Source organism: Choristoneura fumiferana, chromosome 20 (genome assembly GCF_025370935.1).
Source record: "Choristoneura fumiferana chromosome 20, NRCan_CFum_1, whole genome shotgun sequence".
NCBI lineage: Eukaryota > Metazoa > Arthropoda > Insecta > Lepidoptera > Tortricidae > Choristoneura > Choristoneura fumiferana.
The window spans coordinates 11,792,302-11,817,473 of NC_133491.1; the positions used below are offsets into that span (position 1 = coordinate 11,792,302).

Sequence of the window (25,172 nt, forward strand, 5' to 3'; positions counted from 1 at the left end):
CGAAGAATTCGTTTATCGCTTATCTTATGTTCTTCCCAGGGTCTCCAACAATCTCCATGCCAAATTTCATCTATATCGGTTCAGCAGTTAAAGCTCAAAAAGGCAACAGACAAACGGATATAAACTCCTTTTCAATAAAATCTGACTATCCTGTAGACACTTCCAGCCAACCAATATGAACACCGGGTTGCCTAGGTCTTGGTGATGTGACGATTTATCTTTTTTTAATTCCTTTTATATTATAATAACATCAACAGGAACATATTATGTAAATTGAAAATACAAACTGAAATATAGATGCACAGAAAAAACAGAAAAATAAGACCATCACTGGGAATCCAACCCAGGTCCCCGGTAATCCGTACCGCGTGCTATACCGCTACACCACTGATGGTCTACATACACACCACATACATGGTATACATGGTATTACATATTATGTAATTAAGTGTGCCCACGTTAGGGTGTCTTAAATGTCTAGAAAATTATCAGAATCTATTGAAATGTAGTGTAGAGTTACCTTCGCATTGATAATATTAGTAAGGATAAGGAAGTATGGAAGGATAAATATTATGAATAATCAAGTCTACTAACGCCATCTGTTGGCAAGGACTATAACTATCACTGATCCTTGTTATCACTAAAGAGTTCGTTCTTTTGTTTTATCTAACAGGGTTGGCCAAGCAATATAACGTTATGCTTGAAGAAATAATGCAATATTTCATTTTAAAAACATATGTATTTGAAAATAAGGTTGTTTATTTTACTGGCAAAGACGAAACACATTTATTACTTTTCTAAATTCAGTCGCTGTTTCTTCGTACAAATGTGACGAAAAACATTGTAATTATGTCACACGGGCGGTACTGGAAGGCGGGCTTCTTATAGACTCTCGTTCATAATTCTTTATTTACCGCCCTTAAGACATAATGTACTATTAATCAAACCTTTGTATGATACAATCGAAATTACAACAAACATAATTCATACAATGAGATTCGTGTAAATTACGCTATAAATGGAATTAGTCATGCATACATTATAAAAATGGACGGATTTTTTGTCATTCATTTACCTATTATTTCTACTTAAAAAGAAAATATTATTATAATAATCAGTTTGTATTCAATTAACCAACTAAAACGCCTAGCTACTTTGCACCTACGCGTGCAATCAGCTACGTCCTGAAAAGCTTTTATTTTATACAGACTGTTTTTCTCGATTTCAGTTAACTTCGACAGATGACGCAGTTCTTTGATTGAAACTAAAAACACATATTTGTGTATAACTTGTCATTGTTTAAAGGTCAAATTGCACAATTGACAAATTGACGTCACATATAAGAGATACATCAAAATACTCACTTTTATACCTTTTTTTGCTAAATACGAATGAATTGAAGACATTTTTCTTACGGACTTAAGAGTGTCATAAATTCAGAACATTTTACATCGTTTTATCGCGCATGGGTAATTAAATAATCTTAATTTTGAACTATCTTTTAAACAGTAAGAGTTCGTCCACTTGTGTCTTGTATAACTTCATTAAGGGGCTGTTTCACCATCCATTGATTAGTGTTAACTGGCGGTTAAATGTGATGCCGTCTCCGTCTATTCGAAGAAAACAAATAGAGACGGCATCTCATTTAACCGTCAGTTAACACTAATCAATGGATGGAAAAACAGCCGCTTAATCTGTAAACAAAATGGCTTCCTTAAAGTTAACGGAAGTCAAAAATAACACGTTGTATACAGATACGAGGTACTTTTCAAATTCTTAAAACTACTTCGCTAAAATTGATATTGTCTACATATTTAGGGGCTGTTTCACCATCCATTGATTGGTGTTAACTGACGGTTAAATGTGATGCCGTCTCTATTTGTTTTGTTCGAATAGACGGAGACGGCATCACACCTAACCGCCAGTTAACACTAATCAATGGATGGTGAAACAGGCCCTTAAAGTTTTATACGTAATTATTGCAATATACTTACGAACATATTTTTTATTTATAAAGTTAATTATTATAAAGGACGGACGCACTGGTCTTGATTCTAAGAACTGTCCAAAGTAAAATTATATAAATGCAAAATAAGAAATGCGGTGTAGAAATATACATCTAAATTACAATGTGAAATCTATTAAATATAAAAATGATACAGAAATATAAAAAAAGTTGTGATAACTTCATATCAATGTTCTATTTTAACGACCTTTAACGCCATCTTGTGGCAACATTTGAAACTTAAAACCATTGAAAATACATAAGCGCAAAGGTACGCAAAATAAGAAATTACAAAGTAGGAATATGTATCTAGAGAATGCATGTAAATTAAAATGTTAAAATAAAAAGTACCATGATGAAAGATCCATGTCTAAAATAACAAGTTTTCTAAATAGTAAGACCAGTTGTCTTATCTTTTCTAGTGACAAAGTTAGTGGCAGTTTTACTAACAATTAAACATGTAGTTTCCAATTATTAGCAGTATATTTCCTTTATTCTTTGTGAGCTAGGGTCTAAATAAAAAAGTTTTTGTGTTGACAAACTTTTTTTCATGCTATTTTTACAACATCTAACGCCATCTAGTGACTACACTTGACACTAAAATTATCAGACTAATTCGTAGAACGAGAAATGTTTGTGAGTTTGGTGATAAAATAACAAAACAGTTAGCAAGCCGTCATCAGTAGAGATTCAAGGGAAACATGGGAGGATAAGAAGAAATCATAGCTACCACCCCACTTCTATAAATAGAGAATACATAATTAGGGAAACTACTGCTTGTGACCCAAAACTGGCTGAACGATTTGATTTTTAAGGTCTAAGGGTAACAAAAAATACTATTTTTAACCACCGACGCAGAAAGAGGGGCGTTGTAAGTTTGTCTGTCTGTCTATTTGTGGCACTGTAGCTTGCAAACGGATGGACCGATTTCAATGTGTTTTAAGTTAAAGCGGTGCTTCTTGCCTTGGCTTTGTTTCATTAAAATCGGTCCAGCTGTATTTGAGATTTTGAACTTTAAAATGACACTGTCGGGAGATCAACTTTTCTAAGTTGGCTAGGTCATTTTGCAGTCCCATACATTTTGACATTACTTAACCCTTGGTTAGCAGTAAAATCAAGAGTAAAAATTTAGTCCCAGAGTTACATGCTAACCCAGAGGTCAGTATTTTCAAAATGCATGGAAGTGTCATTCCTAACGCCAGGTTCACGAGTAATGTTTTTAATACCAGACTGCAATTTAAATACTTAATAATTATCTAGTACTTTTTGTCTCAAACGGTTATTACTAGTTTTTTTATTATTATTCTTCAATTAACATTTCTATGTTTGGAGATTGCATTTCTAGTATTATTTGGTACTGGGACAGGACGCACAGCCAGCAGTACATCTGAAAACAATAAAATACGACACCAATAAAAACACTACATAATACAAATAAATAGGTTGGTTGGTTTTTTAGAAAAATATGGCTTTGTCCATTGGAGGACAATTTTGCAGTGTCTAGTAGGTTTTGCCGTTGTACGGTAAAAAAATTATAGAAAACGAAATATGAGAGGTAATGGTGGATGAACGATGACCACATAGTCTACAAATAAATAATAAATAACATTAGACAAATTGACACCAATTGACCTATAAGTCAATCCTGACACCTGTCATCCTGGTACTAAATACGTCAATGTTTTTGTTTTTTGACGTATTCTATATGGAAGCGATATGTGTCAGGATTTACTTCTTTCTTAGCGACGGACTACTACAGTCCCAAACTAAACAAAGCTTGTACTATGGGTATGGGTACTAGGCACCGCTGATAAAAGAGCCTTCTGTAGTAGGCCTACAGAACAAAGGTTTTTTTATAGGTGTTTGTTGTAGTAATTGCATCTTAGTAATACACAACTATGAAAATTTCAAGTCATCTATTATTGGGGTACCAACAAAAGCCTAGTTATAGACTGACAAACAGAGAAGCCAGTGCAGAGTTGACTAGGTACCACGGCTAGGTACATAAAGCATTGATGAGTCAGTCAATTCTTTACACAGGCCAGGAGTAAAGGCGATTTAGCGAAATTATGACGGGAAGAAGTTCGTCAACTAGGGCGAAGTATGTAGGTGTTATTGAAATAAATAACTTACGTTATACGCCATGAAAAGAAAATCGACTAGCGCCGCGAATGTCGCATCAAGCTGAAAAGAAAATAAATTAAGATTTAAATATAATTTTAATATTTGTCAACTATCACATTTGTCCGTTATCAAGCGGGCACTTTGGTGGCTTCTTGGCTAGTCCAGCTATATTTTTAACCCCTGACGCAACACAGAACACCCCTCGGTGTTACAAGTTTGACTGCTGTGTGTTTCTCTCTCTCTCTCTCTGTGTGTGTGTGTGTGTGTGTGTGTGTGTGTGTGTTTTTGTGTGTTGTGTGTGTGTGTGTGTGTGTGTGTGTGTGTGTGTGTGTGTGTGTGTGTGTGTGTGTGTTTGTGTGTCAAGTGTGTGTGTGTCTGTCTGTGGCACCATAGCTCTTAAACGGGTGGACCGTTTTGAATGTGAAATATCTTGTTGGAAGTACCAAAAAGGTAATGCCAGAGACAATTTTGGTAACGCAGGAGGTGCCCAAAGTGTGGGTAAAATAGTGGATTGGCTCAATTTTATTAAAAATTCGGGTGGCGTCGTACTCTGATTGAGATGACGTTTTCTGATGTAAATACATTATTCACTATATTGGTAGATTGTTGAACTAATTGGTGACGGTTACAAAATAGTACTTACATAAATATAGTAGCCCCCGATGAGCCACAGTCCGAAGATCAGCTGGAACAGGATGATGAGCCCCATGAGACCCAGCCACGGCAGGATCAGCCCTCGCATCCATATGTTGATGCCGATCACCTAAAAAATCGGAATTAATGATCATTTCATCGAGTCTTCCAAATGAGGCTGGTGCACTTAAACCTCAGAAAAAAGATAGAAAGAAACATAATAATTTTTACAAACATTTAATAATATTTTTAATAATGATCATATTAACCTATTAACGTCTCACTGCTATGTACAGGCCTCCTCTCAGAATGAAAGGTAGGCTTTTATTATTACATTCAGAATTTAGGGGCCGTTTCACCATCCATTGATTAGTGTTAACTGACGGTTAAATCTGATGCCGTCTCCGTCTATTCGAACAAAACAAATAGAGACGGCATCACATTTAATTTAACCATCAGTTAACACTAATCAATGTATGGTGAAACATCCCCTTAATGTTGAACATCAATTTTTTCTACATTTTCTATTATCTCCCTTGGGAATATTACTTGATATGGTTAGCCAGAAAGTTACTTACCATGCATACGGATGATATAATCAGAAGAATAAATATGAATATAAAAATTCCACCAAACACCTTCATAGCTGAAAACAAAACAGTAAAGCAAATTAATAAAATAAAAAATAAATATTACAATATTGTCGTCAATCAACCTATCCTTGGTTTGGATAGACATTCAACTAAATGTAAACAAACTTCAGCTGACAGATTTGGTAGATTCAAGGTTTTAAAACTTTTTACTTATCTATCATTGTAATGCAAACTAGACTAGTGTATATTTCAATACTGAAATGTAAATGTTTAGATAGTTTAATAGGGGAATTTCAATGTTTAAGACACCAATAATTGTTTACACAACACATACAAACATCACGTCTATATTCCCAAATAAATCGGGTAGGCAGAGCACACGAAATGTTACCGCTTCGGAGCCACTTTTAGCAATTGTAGGTTTTAAGTTTGACAAAACAATACAATAGTGACAGGTTGCTAAGCCTGTCGCCTACGGTATACCTTAACCTATATCCTCAGTCACCTCTTACAACATCAGACCAACAAGTAACAACCTCAGACCCTCAACGTTGGAACCACTACGCAGCTCATCTCGACAGGTCGAGTAGGCCACGACCCAACTTGACTACCTCTATCCAAACCAAGTAAGCAAATCTTGCTATATTAAGGGTCCTTGCCCTTTGCCATTTACCAAAATTTCTTTAGGGGCTGTTTCACTATCCATTGATTAGTGTTAACTGATGGTTAAATGTGATGCCATCTCTATTTGTTTTGTTTGAATGGATGGTGAAACAGCCCCTTAATATTTCAGGAGGCTTACCAATAATTCAGTAGGTACACAAAAAAAGGTTTACATTAATTATTTAATTGGAATTAGTAACAAACTCGCAATAGATCAGAAGTTTTGGAGTTACTATTTTGTAGTCTTCGTAGGCACCATAGAGAACAAGATCTTGAAGGATCCCGGGTTAGATAATGCCAGTCTCCAAAGGTATCCACTGTTTTTCAAAATACATGTGCGAAATTAAATTTGAAATTTACCACAAGCTTTACGGTGAAGGAAATATCGTGAGGAAACCTGCACACACCTGTGAAGTAATTCAATGGCATAAGTTCCCAATCCGCACTGGGCCCACGTGAGAACTACGGCCCAAGCCCTCTCATTCTGAGAGGCCTGTGCCCAGCAGTGGGACGTAAATAGGCTGGGATGATGATGGATGATGATTGTTAACGTATTAAATCCCGGTTTTGGTAAAGGTTAAGATTTTTCATACTCACATCCTCTAACATCGGTTTCAAATAAAGGATTCCACAACTGAGAGGAATCTCCACCAGCTAATTGGTAACTGATGAATGTAATAATCACTACGCTCATAGCCGCTGTATACGCAGCCACCGCCCGGCTCCCACTTTTCACATTCGAAGACCAAATGCAGGGCGACCAACATGATTCTAGAACCACCATTTTGCCGCTTTGACTGCTTTCACGTGCTCAATATCCCTCTTAATTGGGATTTTACAAGATTGCAGTATTCAAATTTACGTGCTGAAAAGAAAAAAAATAAGTTATAACTTGTTAAAAGTGGTAAACCCGTAAACAAGACCCCACACCTGTGGGCCACACCTTAACAATTGAAATAGAGTTGTTCCAAATTTAAATTTATAACACAAGAGTACCTTAAATTGATGTTTAAGTGCACTTCCAGAAAATTTTGGACGGCTTAAATTGATAAAAATGCTTTGAAATGTATTACTTTTATCGGATATTGAATATAAAAAGTTTTAAAATATCCACATACAAACAAGTACCACAACACGGCAGTCGAGTCGTTGGTGTGTGTGTGACAGTTACAATTTTAACGTTCCGTTTGGGCGTTGTTGTAGCGATACGTCGTAGGATTTATTTTCACAGCGTAAAATTACAAACTTAAGAAATCAAAATATCAAATCAAGATAATTGACAAATATTTTAAGGATGCAAAATTTTTATGACTAAAATCTACATTGTTTTGCAATTAACAACAAGAATTTGCAACATTTAGCTACCTCAATTTTAGATCCGACTTGTAACGGAATGCTTTTATACGTTGCAGTAGATACCAGTTTCGATATTGTCGATTCGGTATTGACTGTAATTAGTACACGAAATACTTTCAAATTGGAATCAGCTTGAATGAGGGCTATCGTTTTTGTCTTTCTAGATTCTAGATGGCCCCACTGTTGCGTGAGGTTTTTAAGTGTGGCTTTCAAAGTCTGTTATTACGGGCGTGAAAACAAAGTTTAGATTAAAAGCACATTAAATACACCTTAAAACCGTACCATAAAAATATCGAGCAACCACAGTGTTGCGTAGTCCCGTTTTGTTCGGAAAAAAAGGGAGGACAAAGGTTTCCGAAAGACAAAACTGTCTCAAAATACAGACATTCATTGCCCCGTAACGCATAACTGCCATAATTAATTTCAGGTAATGCATAATATTCACAAAATTATTCTAATTATAAATAAACCCGCGTAGCTCACCCAAAAACTAAGAGATTTGACATTTCGGAGACCTCACGCTACACTAGCGCCTCTAGCGGCGAATTCATACGCGATAGCCCTCATTGAAAGTTTTTGGTTCTTTTGATGCTCTATAAAGCTTCAACAACACCTAAATACTCAAGCTCTGCCCTACACATGTAAAATAAGTAAAAAGTACCTATGTACTTGCCTACGTTTCGTACTAATCATTTCAAAAAAGTACTAAGAACATAGTTTCATTTTTAATTCGCTACGAGGTTGTTTAATTTTGTTGTTACGTCGTCCTTTGGCTATCCGCCGCTAGGAGTACAATTGGCGCTAGTGGTAGTATTAATGACTTGTTGAACAAAATACCTAAATATAGCATAGGAATTAGTAAAACTGGGTGTCTTTGTTTAATTTCCCAACTTTCTAGTGAATCGTGACATATACCAAAGAGGCAACGATGCAACAAGCTATGGAGAGAGAGAGCTATGCTCTAAAGCCGAGTTTAGACTTGCAAGAAAAATCGTGCAAGTTGCATTACATTGCGGTGCGGCGCTCGATTGACCACTACAAACTAATTGGCTTTACGGCCCCGCAATGTAATGCACTTGCAGATTTTTCTTGCAAGTCTAAACTCGGCTTAAGTTTCTTTGCGCAATAAAATACGGAATATGGAAATTCGCCGAAGAAATAAAGCCACCGGCTTAGTTCGAAGAATATGCAAGTTGAAGTGAATGGTGGGCCACATCGCTCGAAGAGGGTAACACTCTTTCACGGCCCGGATAATCCCGACATGGAAATACCGACCCTGTTTTTCGTGTACACGCCCATAGACTGACATGAGCTTCACACGTGTACACGAAAAACAGGGTCGGTATTGCCATGTCGGTATTATCCGGGCCGGGAAAGACTGTCACCCCTCGAAGAGCAAAATACCCGTTGGTTGGAAGAGAAAGGTTCTCGAGTGGCGACCACGAACCGAATGACGAAGCGTTGGCAGGCCTCCCACTAGGTGAACTGACGACGTCACAAGAGTTGCAGGCAACCGGTGGATGCAAGCGGCGAGTTGTCGTTAATTGAGGCATTGTGGCGTTCGAAGGAGGATGATGGATGATGATTCCAAAGAATAGAAGACAACAGTTTAATTTTTTAAGGATTTTTTTATTTCATCCTTTTTTGATGCTCATGTGAAGTTAAACTTATGTAGGTATAAGTATATAATTTTTGAGCTGGCCATTACTTTGAGTGGATTCCGACTCCCGAATGCTGCAGTTGAAGTGAAGAGAGCTCTAGACACGCCACTAGCCTTGTTTTCCATTTTAATTTTAATAAAAAGTTTTTTTTAATTCAGTCAGGTTTTTTTAAATAAGGTCGAGGAGTGTTTTTAGGTTTAAGTAGCCAAAATGGCAAAAACGGAACCCTTATAGTTGGGCCATGTCTGTCTGTCCGCGGCTTTGCTGAGGGACTATCAATGCTAGAAAGCTGTAATTTTGCGCGAATATATATGTAAACTATGCCGACAAAATGTTACAGTCACCAGCACCAATATCTGACACAACAAGCATGCATAAATTTGATACGACTCTATTTCTAGGGCCGGAAAGACGTGTCAGATATTTTTGCACGCTCCGCTGTGGCAGATATTAATGCTGGTGCTGGTGACTGTACAATAAAACCATTAGGGGGTTGCTAAAACGATTTTTCGATTCAGTGATTTGTTTGCAAAATATTCAATTCTAAAGTGCAAATTTTCATTAAAATCGAGCGCCCTCCCTCTAAAATCTAAACGGGGTGGAAAAGAAAAAATTCAGCATGGTAGTAGGTATATCAAACTTACAAGGAAAACTATAACGGTTAAATTTCCTTGAGAATTATTAGTAGTTTAAGAGTAGGTAAATAGCAGTCTAAGGTATAAAATATGGCTAAACTTGGAATATTCCGTACAAAATATGAAATACTTAGAAAAATATTACTTAATTTTTTTGTAATGGCTACGGAACCTTATTACGGGCGTGTCCGATACGCTCTTGGCCGGTTTTTTATTTTATAAGTTGAAACCTAGTGTATGTGCGAGTATGCATTGGAAATTTACAACAAGTAGGTACAGTATTTCTATCAAATCATCATCAACAATCATGCCAGCACGTCAGAACAAGGCACCGATTGATTTAACACAGACAAATTTGACTGACATCGGCTAATCTTAGAGTTATACGCGTTAATCAAAGCGTCCACACCAACCGCATGGGCCAAACGTAGTTGTTATTGCAGTGATTTCGTCGAATCAGCGGGGTTGTTATTGTTCTGTCCCGTTAGCGAGGGGACAAAAGTAGTACAGTTTAATAGACCAAAAAAATGTTGTGTCACATTATACTCGTACTACGATGCTTTTAGATGACCAATTGGCAATTACAGAAGGGGCTTAAAACTACCACAAAAATGCATGTTTGGCAAATTTTAATTCTATTAAGTTACTGTTAAAAGAGTGACACAGGAGAACGTAACTATATATTTTTTATTTTATGTAGCCTGTATTATGTCCCACTGCTGGGCAAAGGCCTCCCCTTTTCTCCGCCACTCTTTCCTGTCCTGGGCATGCACCTGCCAATCGAGCTGAAAAGCGCTCAGGTCGTCCCGCCATCTCCTCTTGGGTCTGCTTCTGCTCCTATGCCCATCCCTCGGATCCCATTCGGTTACGATCCGTGTCCATCGATCCGGGTGCATGCGGCAGACATGTCCGGCTCAGTCCCACTTCAGCTTGGCGGTCTTGACACCCACATCAGTATCGTGTTTCTGATTCGATCAGTTCTTCGAACACCCAGAATACTGCGCTCCATTGCTCGTTGGCAAACCTTGAGCCTGGACTATATTAATGAATGACAAGAAAAATTTGATCGACCCAACTAACCAACTTACTTTTCTAAATCGTTTAAACCATAATAGATCAACCCATCAATCATTTATTTGCTAAAAATAGGTGGGTAATAAAACATGTGATACTTTTTGCCGAAAAACATGCACACTTACTTGCTATAGAGCTTGTCTAAGCTAAATCCCCGTTAGACTCAGGCGGTTATTGTAAGATTTGCTGTTTAACTATATATAATGAACTGATTTAGTTGTGTGAGGAACGCGTAATTTTAGCTTAGACAGGCTATAGTTAGTAATAAAATAAAATTAAATCATCATTTAAAATTAATTCACTTTAGGCATTTTAGACAAATTAAGTCATTTAGTTATCAATCAATCCACATCTTTATTTTTGTTGTCAACAATAGAGATTTGACCCGTACCTAGGTACAGTCGCCATCAGATATTTCGGAGCAACCAAGGTGGTCAAAAAAATCGATACATGAACTCTAATACCTTAATAATAGAGTGCATGTTCCGATATTTTTGACCACCTTGGCCGCTCCGAAAATATCTGATGCCGACTGTACATACATAGCAAGTTAAAAGCTTGTAAGTAATATAGATAGTCGCCGTCCTGATGGTGTGGACCCGGCTAATAAGTGAAACAAGCTTGTGATTCGGACAAACAAACAAACTGGCAAAACAATGACTCGACGTTCTGAGAAGAGGCACGTCGTGGATTTGAGGGGGGAGTGTGCGGAGTAGGAGAGGCGCTGTTTATTAAGTATTTGGTTGGTAAATTAACCATCTGCGAAAGGCTGCAGGGGGGGCTAGGTACTACGAATTTCGAAGTTCGTATCGTACCGTCCGTACCTCTCGTATTAAGTAATATTAATGTCAGCGGGACGGCAAGATACGAGTTAGTATCTGGCGCTTCGTACTTAGTACAGGGCCTGGTAGTAGCTGGATGCGTCGAGGCGAGGACAGGGTGCTATGGCCATATTACTTATTCTGTGCCATAGCGCTCATTGAAGGAAGTGCCAGTAGTGGACTGGTATTGGCTGATGATGATGATTGATGATTGATGATGACGGTAAAAACAATTACCACGATGCTGTTGCTAACGTCCAAAACTACGTTTCCAAAGCTACGTCTCTACGGCACAATTATTTATAATGTCTTTGAAAAACCATTCCTAGTGCGTTCATAAAAATCAACATGGTGTCAGAGATGTCTAACTACATACTTCAAAATTCTACTTTTGATTGTGTAGATACCCAATATTATTTTTCCCCAGTATTTTTCATCCCATTCGTTTTTTCCCCATTTGCTTTTGTTTCCATACGTTGTTACAACCACTAGTTTATTTTCTCACACGATTTAATTCCTATTCGTTTCTTTCGCTACATGCATTTTTTTATTAATCCGTATGGATCACATACTGTGTTTAGAATTGTAAAAGTATAGCCACCAAAAAAAAGCTTGTATTAAAAATGTTTTTTGACAGAAACTTATTTTTATATTTCTTTACTTAACTGTACCCAATCAGGACTCTTACAGACATACAGATAAACAAACGGTCTGGTTGAATTATTGACTAGTTGTCGATTACATCCGGTGTTGGCTTCTAATGATGTTAACGATAAAACGTTTTTATTTAGATCACTAATTAACAGTAACTTAGATTGAGTTTGTGATCTCTTGATTGTTTTAACTAGATTTTGCTTAAGAAGAATTTATTTTATTTTTGATGCCACAGGTATGTATTTTGCGGGAAATGTAATGATGACGGTGTGGTAACACTAGTTCCATTGACAGTACTATTAAAGAACTCTATTTTAGTACTGTCAATGGACCCAGTAGAACTAAGGTTATCGACATAGCCCGAAGAATTGCGAACGAAACTGAAGTGGCAGTGTGCGGGGCACAGTGCTCGCTGATGGGGTCAGAAGGTTCTCGAATGGCGTCCGCGGACCGGGAGACGAGCTGTCGGTAGGCCTCCAACAAGATGGAGCGACGACCTGGTTAAGATCGCGGGATCGCCGTGGATGCGGAAAGCACAAGACCGCAGTCTGAGTGGTGAGCCTTGGGGGAGGCCTATGTCCAGCAGTGGACGTCTTCGGCTGACATGATGATGATGATGTACTTGTGAATGTTTTTGTTTACCTATATATTTCTTTGGTCAAATTGTCGATGTGGGGATGAAGACCGCCAAATTAAAATGGGACTGGGCGGGGCACGTGTGGCGTAAGTGGCCAAAGTTATCACCGATTGGTCTCCCTGTGACGGGCGATGACCTAGGAGGCGATGGCGGGACGATTTAGACCATTTCCAGCCAAACTGGCAAGATTCGGCCAAATATAAGGACGAGTAGAAGCAAAAAGGGGTGGCTTTTGCCCATAGCAGTGGAAGTGGGTCACAATAGAAGCTAAGTAAAAAAAAAAACTGGTCGCTCTGTAGCCTTTCATTTTTCTTTGTACCTATCAAATATGTGTTGTGTTGTGTTGTGTTGTTTCTTTCTCTATCTCTCCCTCTCATTCCCTCTCAACTTCGAATTTTAAGTAGTTTCTGGTCAATAGGTCTGAAATATTCATAATAAAAATATTTAAAATTATTTCCGCTATTCAAATTTTCAATGTCAGTACTTACGCAAAATATTCGCACAACCTTCTGTAAATACTGAGAAAGGTGCAAATATGAGTTTTTATCCCGATCCCGAGAGAATAATTAGATAAAAAGTAGCCTGTGTTATTCTAAAAGTCCAGCTATCAAATTACCAAATTCCATCGAAACCCGTCCATCCGTCTTACCGTGAAGGAGTAACAAACATACACACATACTCAAAAACAATTTACAATGTCGTCCATGTACCTCAATTTTGTATCTGGCCACATTAAATTGCTTTAGGTTAAAATCTTAATGTTAAGTATGACAGAGTATTGATTTGTTTGATACAATCCGATACGAGGTTGAGAAAATAACATGGACAATATTAGTAGCATCAAGCACTGCGCGCGGGCACGTTTAATTGCGTATTTTTGCGCAGGCGCAGACCGCGGCGCGCAGTGGGGCTCCAGCGAGCCGGTTCGCCACACAGGAGGGAAATTGGCGGAGAGTTAACGAGTACCATCATCAACATTCTGCCATAGGATGTCTCCCCCACCCATAGGCATAGGCCATAGGCAGAGTGAAGAAAAGGGAAAATAGTTTGTTTATATTGTTTGTTAATGAACTATAAGAATTTCTTGGCTCACCCGCGACCTTATGATAGCTAAGTTTATGCAAAATTGCGTGCTCATGCAGTTCCTCCACCTCCACACTGTAAGAACACACACAAATTACACAAACCCATCTATCACCATTCACCACCACCACACTACACTGACGCGTTTCGAACTCAACCAGAGCTCATCTTCAGAGCAACACAACCGTAAACCATGCTACCAGATGTTAGATGTCAGAGATGTTGTATCTAACATCTGGCAGCATGGTGTACGGTTGTGTTGCTCTGAAGATGAGCTCTGGTTGAGTTCGAAACGCGTCAGTGTAGTGTGGTTGATGATGATGATGATGATGATTTGTGTGTGTTCTTACAGTGTGGAGGTGGAGAAACTGCATGAACACGCATATTTTGCATAAACTTAGCTATCATAAGGTCGCGGGTGAGCAAAGAAATTCTTTTTGTTCATTGATAGGTACCTCCGCAAAGTAACGCCTGATTCAATAAATTATTGTTTGTTATATTTATTATTCGTACTTACATTATTACATGAAATCGCCGGGATAAAGGCAAACCCGACTGTCTCATCCAAAAAAGTTACTATACATTTAGGAGAAAACACGTTTGGAAAGTTCGGAATTGAAATTAAGTCCATATATAGGTATGATAAAATAAAAAGCTAGTAACTACCTACATAAAAAAGTTGCATCAATCATCTCCACAATCACAAATACCCCGTGTCCACCAATCAGTTTACTCAGAAACCAAAAAGAGTTATTCTGAATTCGTACACCGATACGAATCAAACAAACTTAAGTACTTATCGACATCAATTCGAATCGAAGCTGCAAATCTCTCTTTCTGCTCAATCCCATAGCGTCAGACAAGGACGTAAGCTCAAGAAACTTGGCTAGAGGTTATTTAAGTCGTGCTCCAATTCGCGGCTTGAATTTTATGAACTTTTTCCTGTATCTGGGTTCCATTTAAAACGGTTTGTTTTGACTTTTGATTACTGCAATGAGTTAAAAATAGGAAGTTATAAACTGCAGCGAAGAAGGAGTTATACGAGTATCTTATTTTAGGGTTACGCAGTCAAAAGGAACCTTTATAGTTTCGCCATTTTCATCCGTCGATGGCTTAGCTTAAGTACTTAGACTGTTAGTACCTACTAGGAAGCTGAAATTTTGCATAGGTTTTGACCACACAGACAAAATTGTAGAAAAAGTCGTTGGAATTCTTTTTTAAGGGACGTACATACAAACTTATTTGTATTTTTTTCTCATTGTATGCCATAGTGTGGAGTATCGTTGGATGGATATTTTATTTGTTTATATTATAATTTGAAAGTTTGATTAACGGATCCGATTGCAAAACAAGGTGCTAACTTTGGTTTATTTTTTTGGTTGTCTGGAAGAGATCGCTTTAAGCGATAAGACCAGCGCCTAATGTCTTCCCTGTTTTGTGTCTATATTTTATAATGCTTTCGTGCTGTTTTGTAGTGTGCAATCCATACTAATTGAAAGTGTATGTGTTTGTATTTGTAATTCTTTCACGCTGCAGCGAGCAACGATCGACGTGAATTTTTGGCATGGAGATAGTTTATGAGACCAATAAGTGACATAGGCTACTTTTTATGTGGAAAAATGCACAGTTCGAAGGAACAGCTCGCGATACCCGAATTCCATGCGGACGAAGTCGCGTGCAAAAGTCTAGTAAAGTACTATGTGTATTATATTGAATTGTAACTGGTATTTTACCTATGAGTAAAAATCACGAAAGTTTAAAACGTTATAATTTCTATTTATTTATTTTCAATGTTAAGAAGAACAACCGAATTATCCCGCAAGCGATTCCGCAGGACTTTTTATTTGTCTACTCACATTGTTTTACCTTGATAGTACAATAAACTTACTTATCACTCTATCATCTATTGACACTGCCCACTATAATTTTGCAGTCCATTATCAATTGTTATCAAACGTTCACCGCGGCGGATTATCAGTTAGCTTATCTGTTATCAGTACTTAAAGGGCTCGTTACTACTGTCAAATTTTTTCCACTTCTTTCATCTGTCCTACTTTATTTGCATTGACATCATAAATAGAATCAGGCGTTACTTTGCGGAGGTCCATATTAATCGAACTCAATCAGAAATCCATCCATCCATCGTGAGAGTTGCGGGAAACCGGTGGATGCAAGTGGCGAGTTGTCGTTCATTGTGGCGGTCTAGGGGGGAGGCCTTTGTTCAGCAGTGGACGTCTACTTGACGTACTCTTGTCTACCCTGAATGTATGTGTAATATATATATTTTTTGTACTGATTTGTGGTGTGCAATAAAGAATATTTGTATTGTATTTTATCATCCTCGGAGTAAGTTGCTCTGAGGATGAACTCTGGTTGCGTTTAAAACGCGTCAGCGTAGTGATGTTCATACAGTGTGGAAATAGAGGAACTGCATAAACATTTGTTGCAAAGATGTTCGTGGGAACAGAAAAAAAACTTGAAAAAATCAAAAACCCTGAGCCTTAAAAAACTTTTCGAAAAACTAAAAAGGGACACCTGGTTGAAGCCGCGGGTTCACGGTGGATGCAGGCAGCTTCCATGTAAACGAAGCAACTGGAGGTCTTAGGGGGGAGGCTCAGGTACGTCCACAGTGGACGTTCTATGGCTGATATGATGATGATGATGCAAAAAGAAATAACCAGTCTAGTCTAAGATTCTGTTACCTAAGTAACTTATGCTTTCAACAATCGGCGGGACCTAATTACTCGGAATTTTTGAGCAGTTCACAATTTTGAATGGACCCCGACTGTTAAACTTAAGTTACCTAACAGAGTTCTAGCTACACTACTAGATTTGATTTGTCTTTTTTAATTTTTATTATAGTTTTTTTTCAGGCAGTCGGGTTTTTTGTATTTTCAATCAAGTGCATTAGCGTACCATCAGAGCTGCCCCTAGAGTATACGATCCAATAAAATTCGTCGATCCAAATAAAATAAATCAGTATCCCACAAGAATCCAATAAGAAATATCCAACATCCAATATTAGGACTCCCTGGAGCAAAGCAAAAAGACAACTGTCGCGAAGTTAGCAACGATATCTCGCTTGATCGCGCCCGGTCACGATCGCATGCGCAGCCAAACTTCACACTGGTTGGTTCAGTTTTAGACGGGGCTGCGTGCGCGACGCCGCGGCGTTACGAACCCGACACGCTCGTTCATTCCAAATTTAAAACATCTATGAAAACATAAGACAATCGAACTTTGAAAAAAAAGGATTGACAGTTCACTGGTCTACAGGCCTGCCTGTGTTGTTGGAACAGTGTTGTGCTAGTGATATTGGCGACGGTACCGGTGTATCTGGTACCAATTAGTTAGTCAAGTGAAGTTCATTGTCATTACATTTATCTCGGCGTGATACTGGTAAGTAGAGACCGCTTTCTTTATTGTTTTCGCAAGAGCATAATTCTTAGGGCGTATGTTTAGTTCAGATACTTACTAAATTTACTTGTAGAGGTACGTTATAGTGTTGGCGAGAGCGACTCAATCGAGTCATGTCGAGTCGGTGTTATATGTGCAAGTTTTTTGCATCGCAAACATTTTCTGTGGTTTAAGCCATGCAAGCACGTTGAGTGTTTTGCACTTTCATTTCTTCGAGTTTATCAGTGTTGTAATTTAGATAAACAATTTGATTTAGGTACTCGAGGAAAGATAGTGATACTTAGACGTGCGTTATGATACTTTCAATCTTTTGTTTTAGTTTGTTTTTGTTCCAATATCTGTACTTTATGTCTGTTGTAGACGTAGTGGTATCTACCCGTCCTATCCTAATGGAATAGTAAAGAACGAGAAGGTAAATACAACAAAGTATTTTGACTGTGTAACTGGGGCCTAGGTTAGTAGGTAGGTACTGGGGTCTATCTGAGCTAGGTACGTATTAGTACGTGTATTGTATTTCGCTATCGTATTACATTCTAACCATTTATACTTACTGCGTATATAAAATAGAAAAGTACGTAAAATATATTTTTATCAATTTATGTTTTAAGTGACGTACCCGAAAAATGAGAGGTATAAAATAAAGAACAAATACGTATGTAATAATAATAATAATAAATAAGATTTAAAATGAATTTGTACTTTTTTTTTCAAAGAACCCCAAAAGTACCAAATTTCTTCACAAAAAGTGACAACCCTACTCTAGGGGGGTCTAGACTTTGACGAAACCTCTTAAGTCTTTGCTTTGTGTGTCTGAATAAGATAGGTACAACTAGGTTTGAAACTAAATTATGTGCATAACATACCATAGTATTAGAACGTTCTTTAATAACTCGGAACCCGGTACCTACACTGTGGTACAAACTGAATCCTAACCCACCGTGGACCTTACAGACAATTTTCTAGTAACGTCACGCACGGGGCAATGTGGTCAAGTATTTTTCGTATAGCTTTCGGGTGTAGATTCTGATGACGAAGTTTGCTACGGATCTTGAATTTATTTAGTTGACGAAGCCTATTGCGGATATCGATCGATTATGCAGACATGACGAAGCTTATCGTGGATATCTCTAATGTCCATTTGACGAAATTTGCGCTGTGGCTCATAGCGCTTTTATGAACTGAATCAAGGCGTATACATTACATTCCCCGAGAAAAGTGCGAGCAGTATTTTTAGGGCATGCTAAATGCTGTTGGTCTCCAACGATTATGGGCCCCATAACAAACTAATAAAGAGAATAGCATTGACAAGAACGACTCATCATTTTCAAGTCATCTTCTTCCTGCAACGCTATCCCCTATATTACCGGAAGTCGACAATCATCATAGCTATCCTAAACCTGGAAAAAGCAGCACGGAAAGTGATCTTGTGTTTATTTTAACCTGTGTTCGTAGCGAAAACACAAAACAAAAAACACAAAAAAGTAACAAATTTGGAGTTGAAATAAAAAATACAAAAAGACTCCAAAAAACCAATCATACTGTGTTCGTAGATTTTCGAGCCAAGAGGTTTGTCTTCAAGGTTTCCTGGTACCATGTATTTCACCCGTAGAAGTTCGTATTTTGCGTTCCGCATTATACTCGTATGGCAAAGATGCTACACTTCTAGTCTACTAACTTTACAGTGGCTAACAAACACCTTAGCTTTTTTCCAAGAGTCTGTAGCACCTTAGAAAGGAAATAGGGTGGTTGAGAGACAAACCTAAATGTAGTAAACCGGTCCTTAAAAAGAGACAAAACAAATTATTAGGTATTTGTGCATGGTAGTTTATAGTTGTTCACTGTTTTGTGTATCTGGGTGCATGGTTCGATTAATGTATTGTATTGAGCGTATTGGTAACAGTATGGCGAAAGCAAAATTTATTGTATGTGCCGTTTGATTAAGTAAATTAAAAAAAAAGATAGATAGATAAAAAACTTTATTTGCAAACACGCCATGACAATTGTACGAAAACAAACAATTCAAGTTTTAACATATAAATTAAATTTGTCACGGCACAGCTGGGCTACTACGAAACTCGAAAATCGAAGTTCGTATCGTACCGTCCCGCTGACGCTTGTATTATTTAATACGAGAGTGAGAGAGACGGTACGATACGAACTTCGAGTTTCGTATATAGTAGCCCTGCAGCCGCGAAAAGGCGCCGACTCAGCATGTGCTGCAACATTGCTGTCACAGCGCTGATACGAGTATTCTGTCGGAACCAGGTGAGATAAAAATCGTAAGATACAAATGGTGTAGATGTGGTGTGGTGTAGTGGAGCGTAATGATGATGATGATGATTATACACTGGATTGTACCCAATAAAAAATATATGAGTCACGAAAACTTTACCCGCTCTTCGTAATACCGATACTTTTTTAGATCTGTCTGTCAGTACGCAACATAAAAAGTAGGTACCCACCCATTTAGTTTCTATTTCTGAGTAAAATGAAGTGTTATTCGCGTAATAATGTGGGTTTACGATCGAAAAAAATCTATATTTATTCAAATTTTGTGCTCTATTTTGTCGATCCCTATTTAATTGCTCTTCTCTACCACTCAAAAGTTAACTGACAGAGATCCCTTCAGAAATTCTTTGTAGGTAGGTACTATAAGCACTTTTTTGTGTAACCTTTTTGTATTAGTTTTAATATTATGATCTACTGCTGAAAATGCACCACCTGCTGTAATCTAGTTTTTACTTCTTTCTGTAAAAAAAATGTTGCCTAGAAGAGATAGACTGCCTGTTGCTTACCTTGTCTACCTATCTGTGTACCTATCTGTTTTCTGTAGCGCTTACTATTTGTAGTGTTCAATGAAAAGTCATTGTCTTGTATTGTACTGTAAACAAACAAAGCAACAAAAAGTCATATAAAACCGTACCCTTAGTGTAAGTTTTCGGTTACAAAATACGTCTCGATCGCGTTCGCGTTAAATCTCAATTTGTATGGAAACACGAACATCGCAAACGTTCCGCTAGAGGCGCTGTTCGTGTTTGCATACAAATTGAGATTTTAACGCGAACGCGATCGAGACGTATTTCGTAACCGAAAACTTACACTAAGGGCACCGGTCAAGTGCGTGTCGGCTCACGCTTAATTGTAAGGTTCCTGATTGCGACCAATATTCATATCAAGTTTTGAGCGGCTATCACTGTAACTTGTAAAGCCTACTAAGGTATGAAAACTTTTAAATGCGTTATAGGTCCATTTACAATCACCAGCACCAATATCTGACACAACAAAGCGTGTATATATCTGATAAGACTCTATTTCTAGGGCCGGTAGGGTGCGTCAATTATTTTTGCATGCTCCGCTGTGATAGGGTTACCATACGTCAGGATTTGTCCTGACATGTCAGGATTGCGGCCGGACTTGGCAAGTGTTAATATAAAAAAAATATATGATTTGGAGAAATATTTATTATATCATTTACACAGTTTTAGCTGTTAGTTAGGTAAAAGCGCAAATTGCGGCCTATTTACTGAATAAATGATTTGAATTTGAATTTGGTACACCAAATCTGTCAAAAGAAATGTTGACTCTTAGAGTAGTATCAGGATTTTTGTCAGGTCATTTCATTTTTCCACATGGCAATATTATAGCTGTGGCAGATATTATGTAATGCAGGTGACTGCACAAATGAAAAAACTGCTTATCAACCAGGATGGAACCTTTTTATAATCAATTTCACTTTTATTTCCTAGACAAAAGCATGGGATCTCAATATGACATTAGTAGCACAAAGGTTCACCCGGGTACACTCGGACCAACTGAATGGTGACCCACTGTGGAACTTCATAGAAAAATTCATAGTGACATCGCATTGCTTGACAAGGGAATTTATTAATGAATTACTGTCAGAATGTTCTACGGTGGGTCAGGAATCAAATGGTTCGACTGTACATGAAACAGTTTGTTCGACTGTACAATACAATGATCAATTATTGAACATCATTACATAGTAAGCAGTACAGAAAGCAATAGATATTTACATAGACAAAAAATTCAAGGTAAACAATAGGCAGCCCTATCACTTCAAAACGATCGCTTCCATTCAACATTTATAATGGAAATTGGGCCTTAATTTAAAAAAGTAAGTAAATCTTTGACCTAGTTCAGAATCTCGCAAATTTATGCTAAAACGTCGCTGTATCAATAAATCCTCTTTTTCTTCGAAACAGAATACTAAACGATTTACGATGCGCATAACATCGTGCTTATAAATAAATCCGTGGAAGATTTATACCGTCTTCGACTATTTACACTTTGGTACTTTTTTAAGTGATCTTTACAATAGTCTAAAATAAAGTCGCTTCCCGCCGTCTGTACGCTTAGATCTTTATAACTAAGCGACGGATTTAAATGCGGTGTTTACCATTAGATAGCCTAGTTATTCCATGTGGGAACTAAAGTGGGACGTATATCCATTGATCAGTGTTGAAAGTGTAACCCTATCACAAAAATTCAGATAAAAAATCATTAGCTAATAAATAACCTGAAATATTTTGCAAGAATTTAAAGATATCCTGTCTTTATTTCAGGAAATTACACATTTAAACGAAGCTGCAACTGAAAAATTTACTTTTCAGCAAGTGAAGTCCAGCAAATTAGTTGAATCGCTTAGCAAGCAGGCTAATTGGGATGCACCATAAAAAATAACCTATAGTTTTTATTTTATTTTTGGAAAGAATAGGGCATTTTAAGATACCATTTTCATTGATTTTTTTTTTTTATTCGACTGGAAGGCAAACGAGCTAGTGGCTCTCCTGATGGTAAGAGATCACCACCGCCCATAAACATCTGCCACACCAGGGATATTGCAGATGCGTTGCCAACCTAGAGGCCTAATTTGGATGAGTATTAATCTTTTTTTTTTTACGAAATACGCTGGATGACGTCACAGTGAGACAGCTACGTTCCATTGCCTAGAAAAATTCAGGTCGTACATAACATAATCTGTGGCATTACAATTTGACAATAATTCAAGCACGGCTTAGGGTCCTAAATGAACCATGACAGTTGTATTTATTTCTCTTCTTTTAGCTTCGATTATTCCTATGTTTGTTTAATGGTGTGATAGTAAATAGATATTTTTTATTAAAATCTCATATTTAAATTCTTTTGTATTTACTTGTAATGACGTAATTTAATAATTTTATTTGTAAAAATATATTGGAAATACTAGTTTACATTTCGGACTTTACGATAAATGACAACACAACTGTTTATAGCCAGTGCGTATCATGTGATTAAAGTTCTACCTTTGTCACTCTTTGCTATTATAAGCAGGACAGCAACATTTCAAACTGTCAATTTGTTTAAGAGTGTAGACCTGCTTTATAACTGCCTTTGTGATGGGACACTGCGGGGATCAAATGAGGGTCATTACTTAAATTTTATTTATTTAATTCAGTTTATTACATTTTTGGAATCGGATTTCTGAAAACGCTTCACAAAGCCTATTTCTCCAAATGGTTTTCGATTTATTATAATGTTGTCAAAAATTGGGACATCCCAATTAGTCTAAGTGGCCAATTTCACTTTAAATGTAGCTTTAATTATTTTTTCCAGAATTAAGTAATTCTGAAACGAGTAGGTAATATTAATTTTGACGAAAAAAAAATGATCTCAATTTGTCCATGCAATTTTTATGTAACGACCCATAAAACTGTATGAAAAAAATTAGGAACACTTTTTTTCTTCCTTCAAATCAATAGTACTAATGATTCTGAGTAAGAAGAACCCAAAGTTACCTATTTTTGAAAAAATAATTAAAGCTGCATTTGAAGTCAAAATGCCCAAGCACACTAAGTACTGCAAGTACTTGATATTTTCTCACTCAATATGTCCCATAATTAATTAGAAAGTGGCACACCGATCGACAAAGCTGGTCGCGGTACTCTACCCGCGGTCTAAAATGGCCGGGCGGATCTAACCAAAATTTCATCATAATCATGTCAGCCGAAAGACGACCACTGCTGGACATAGGCCTCCCCCAAGGCTCTCCATTCAGACCGGTCTCGTGCTTTCCGCATCCACCGCGATCCCGCGATCTTAACCAGGTCGTCGCTCCATCTTGTTGGAGGCAACAGCTCGAGGCAACCAAAATGTACCCTACCATAAATAACAAACTAATCAACACTATTTTTACAACTTTTCGAACGGCAGATGTGAGTAGAAATCATATTATTTTATGGCACAAAAAACTATCAGTCATTTATTCGTATGTCTTTATTGCTTCAATAAATCAGTTAGGTTTTTACGAATGGTGTCAGGTGGTTCGTGTTGCAGAAACGCTATACGGATACAATGTGCGCGTGCGCTGTTCGAGCCAATACGACAGACACGAGTGTATTTGCATTGACTGGCAGATATGTTAAACATTTTTCATCACATTTGTTCTTACTTCTAAAAATAAAGTCTAAAAATAAAACCCAAGGACTTTTTCTTTCCTAAGGGCGTAATGACTTTGATGTACGTACTACTGTCAGGCATGGCAGGGGGTTGCTGACTAATTATTTTTTTCGCGTATATACATGTCAATGGTAATTCCGAAGACAATGGTATCTCTTGGGATTGTGGCGTAAACACAAACAGACGTATTGGTTCAAACAGGGTTTTAGTCACTCCTGCGCATAATTTTTAGAATGAAACCTGATTGAAAAATTATAACCATTTGCCTTTAGGGTCCGTTTCATTGTGATCCTGTTAACTTTTTACTTTAAATGACAGTGATTTAAATTAAGAACATGGCGTTAGTTATTTTTTAGGGTTACGTAGGAATGATGCAAAAGCCCTTAAGTGCTGCACAACTTGTGTATTGGAATAGGTAGAGTCAATTTACCTACACTTTGCGGAAAGAAGTGATATGAAGCTGTTAATACCATTCAATCCCGGGATTCTGAAACTTTATACTAATTTTTGAGATGCGGGATCTTACGGACACTTTTTACGATTAATTTTTAAGAGGCATATAAAAGTGTAGACTTATTTCGAGGAAAAATACCACAAACGGGACTTATCACGCTAAAACACACGAATAATACTTACCTCGACGTTTCAACCGCATCCTTTCCCTCCCGTTTGTGGAATTTTGCCTTGAGTGAAAATCACGAAAATTAAAAACGTTTTATTTCGAGTAACCTATATTGTTACTACTTGTATTTACGTATTAAATGATTGAAGTTTACTTGCCTACTTACAACAGAGCTGTGCGAGGATATGTTTTTTATAAACCAATAGAAACACGTTACATCACTAACAATACAATACAATAACTTTTTATTAAACACCAACATGTAAGCAAATATCATTCATAAAGTGAAGTCTTTTCGTTCCATTCTCCATACAAACGTAGTCCCGGTCTCTGAAAACTAGGCAACAGAAATAAATGAAATTTTGTAAGTATGGCGTATGGACTAGACGTAATTATCTATGCCTGTGGTTTTTCAGTTTTTCATATAAATGTGTAATATCAGAATTACAGGAGCTCAAAAGAACCACAGGCATAGAAAACATAACGAATATCTTGATTGTAAAATATCATTGATTTCTGTGCTATACTTTTCGTATAATATGACGACAGCGAAACCCAAAACTCAACCGCCCAAATCTTGAAAAGCCTGCAGCTATCTCGATATAAATTACGGACGTCGTTGCGGAAGGCAGGGGGGGGGGGGACGGCTGCGAGCGCTTATGTCACGAGCGATAAAGACAGCAATATCCCAAACGAATACCTAACGCGGCCGCGCGGCCGGCAGGGAAAAATCTATTA

General features: G+C 37.5%; 2 protein-coding genes across 3 annotated transcripts in view; one reads left to right on the top strand and one right to left on the bottom strand.

Moving 5' to 3' along the window:
• Positions 1 to 719: 719 nt before the first annotated feature.
• Positions 720 to 7,177, bottom strand: LOC141439226 (uncharacterized). Of its 2 annotated transcripts, none has more exons than XM_074103427.1 (6): positions 7,137 to 7,177; positions 6,616 to 6,883; positions 5,341 to 5,408; positions 4,773 to 4,892; positions 4,139 to 4,189; positions 720 to 3,392 (listed from the first exon to the last, which is right to left on the bottom strand). In XM_074103427.1, exons 2-6 carry the CDS (start codon positions 6,800 to 6,802, stop codon positions 3,306 to 3,308), a joined length of 513 nt encoding a protein of 170 aa, XP_073959528.1. In that variant the 5' UTR covers positions 6,803 to 6,883; positions 7,137 to 7,177; the 3' UTR covers positions 720 to 3,305. The 2 variants fall into 2 exon arrangements, with proteins under 2 accessions (XP_073959528.1, XP_073959527.1); XM_074103426.1 differs by having other exon boundaries at positions 7,015 to 7,167.
• A 9,907-nt stretch (positions 7,178 to 17,084) lies between these two features.
• LOC141439227 (rho guanine nucleotide exchange factor 17) overlaps positions 17,085 to 25,172 on the top strand; it is a 166,097-nt gene continuing 158,009 nt past the window's right edge. The window contains 1 exon segment of the mRNA XM_074103430.1: positions 17,085 to 17,338. The gene's annotated coding sequence lies outside the window, so the exon portion shown is untranslated.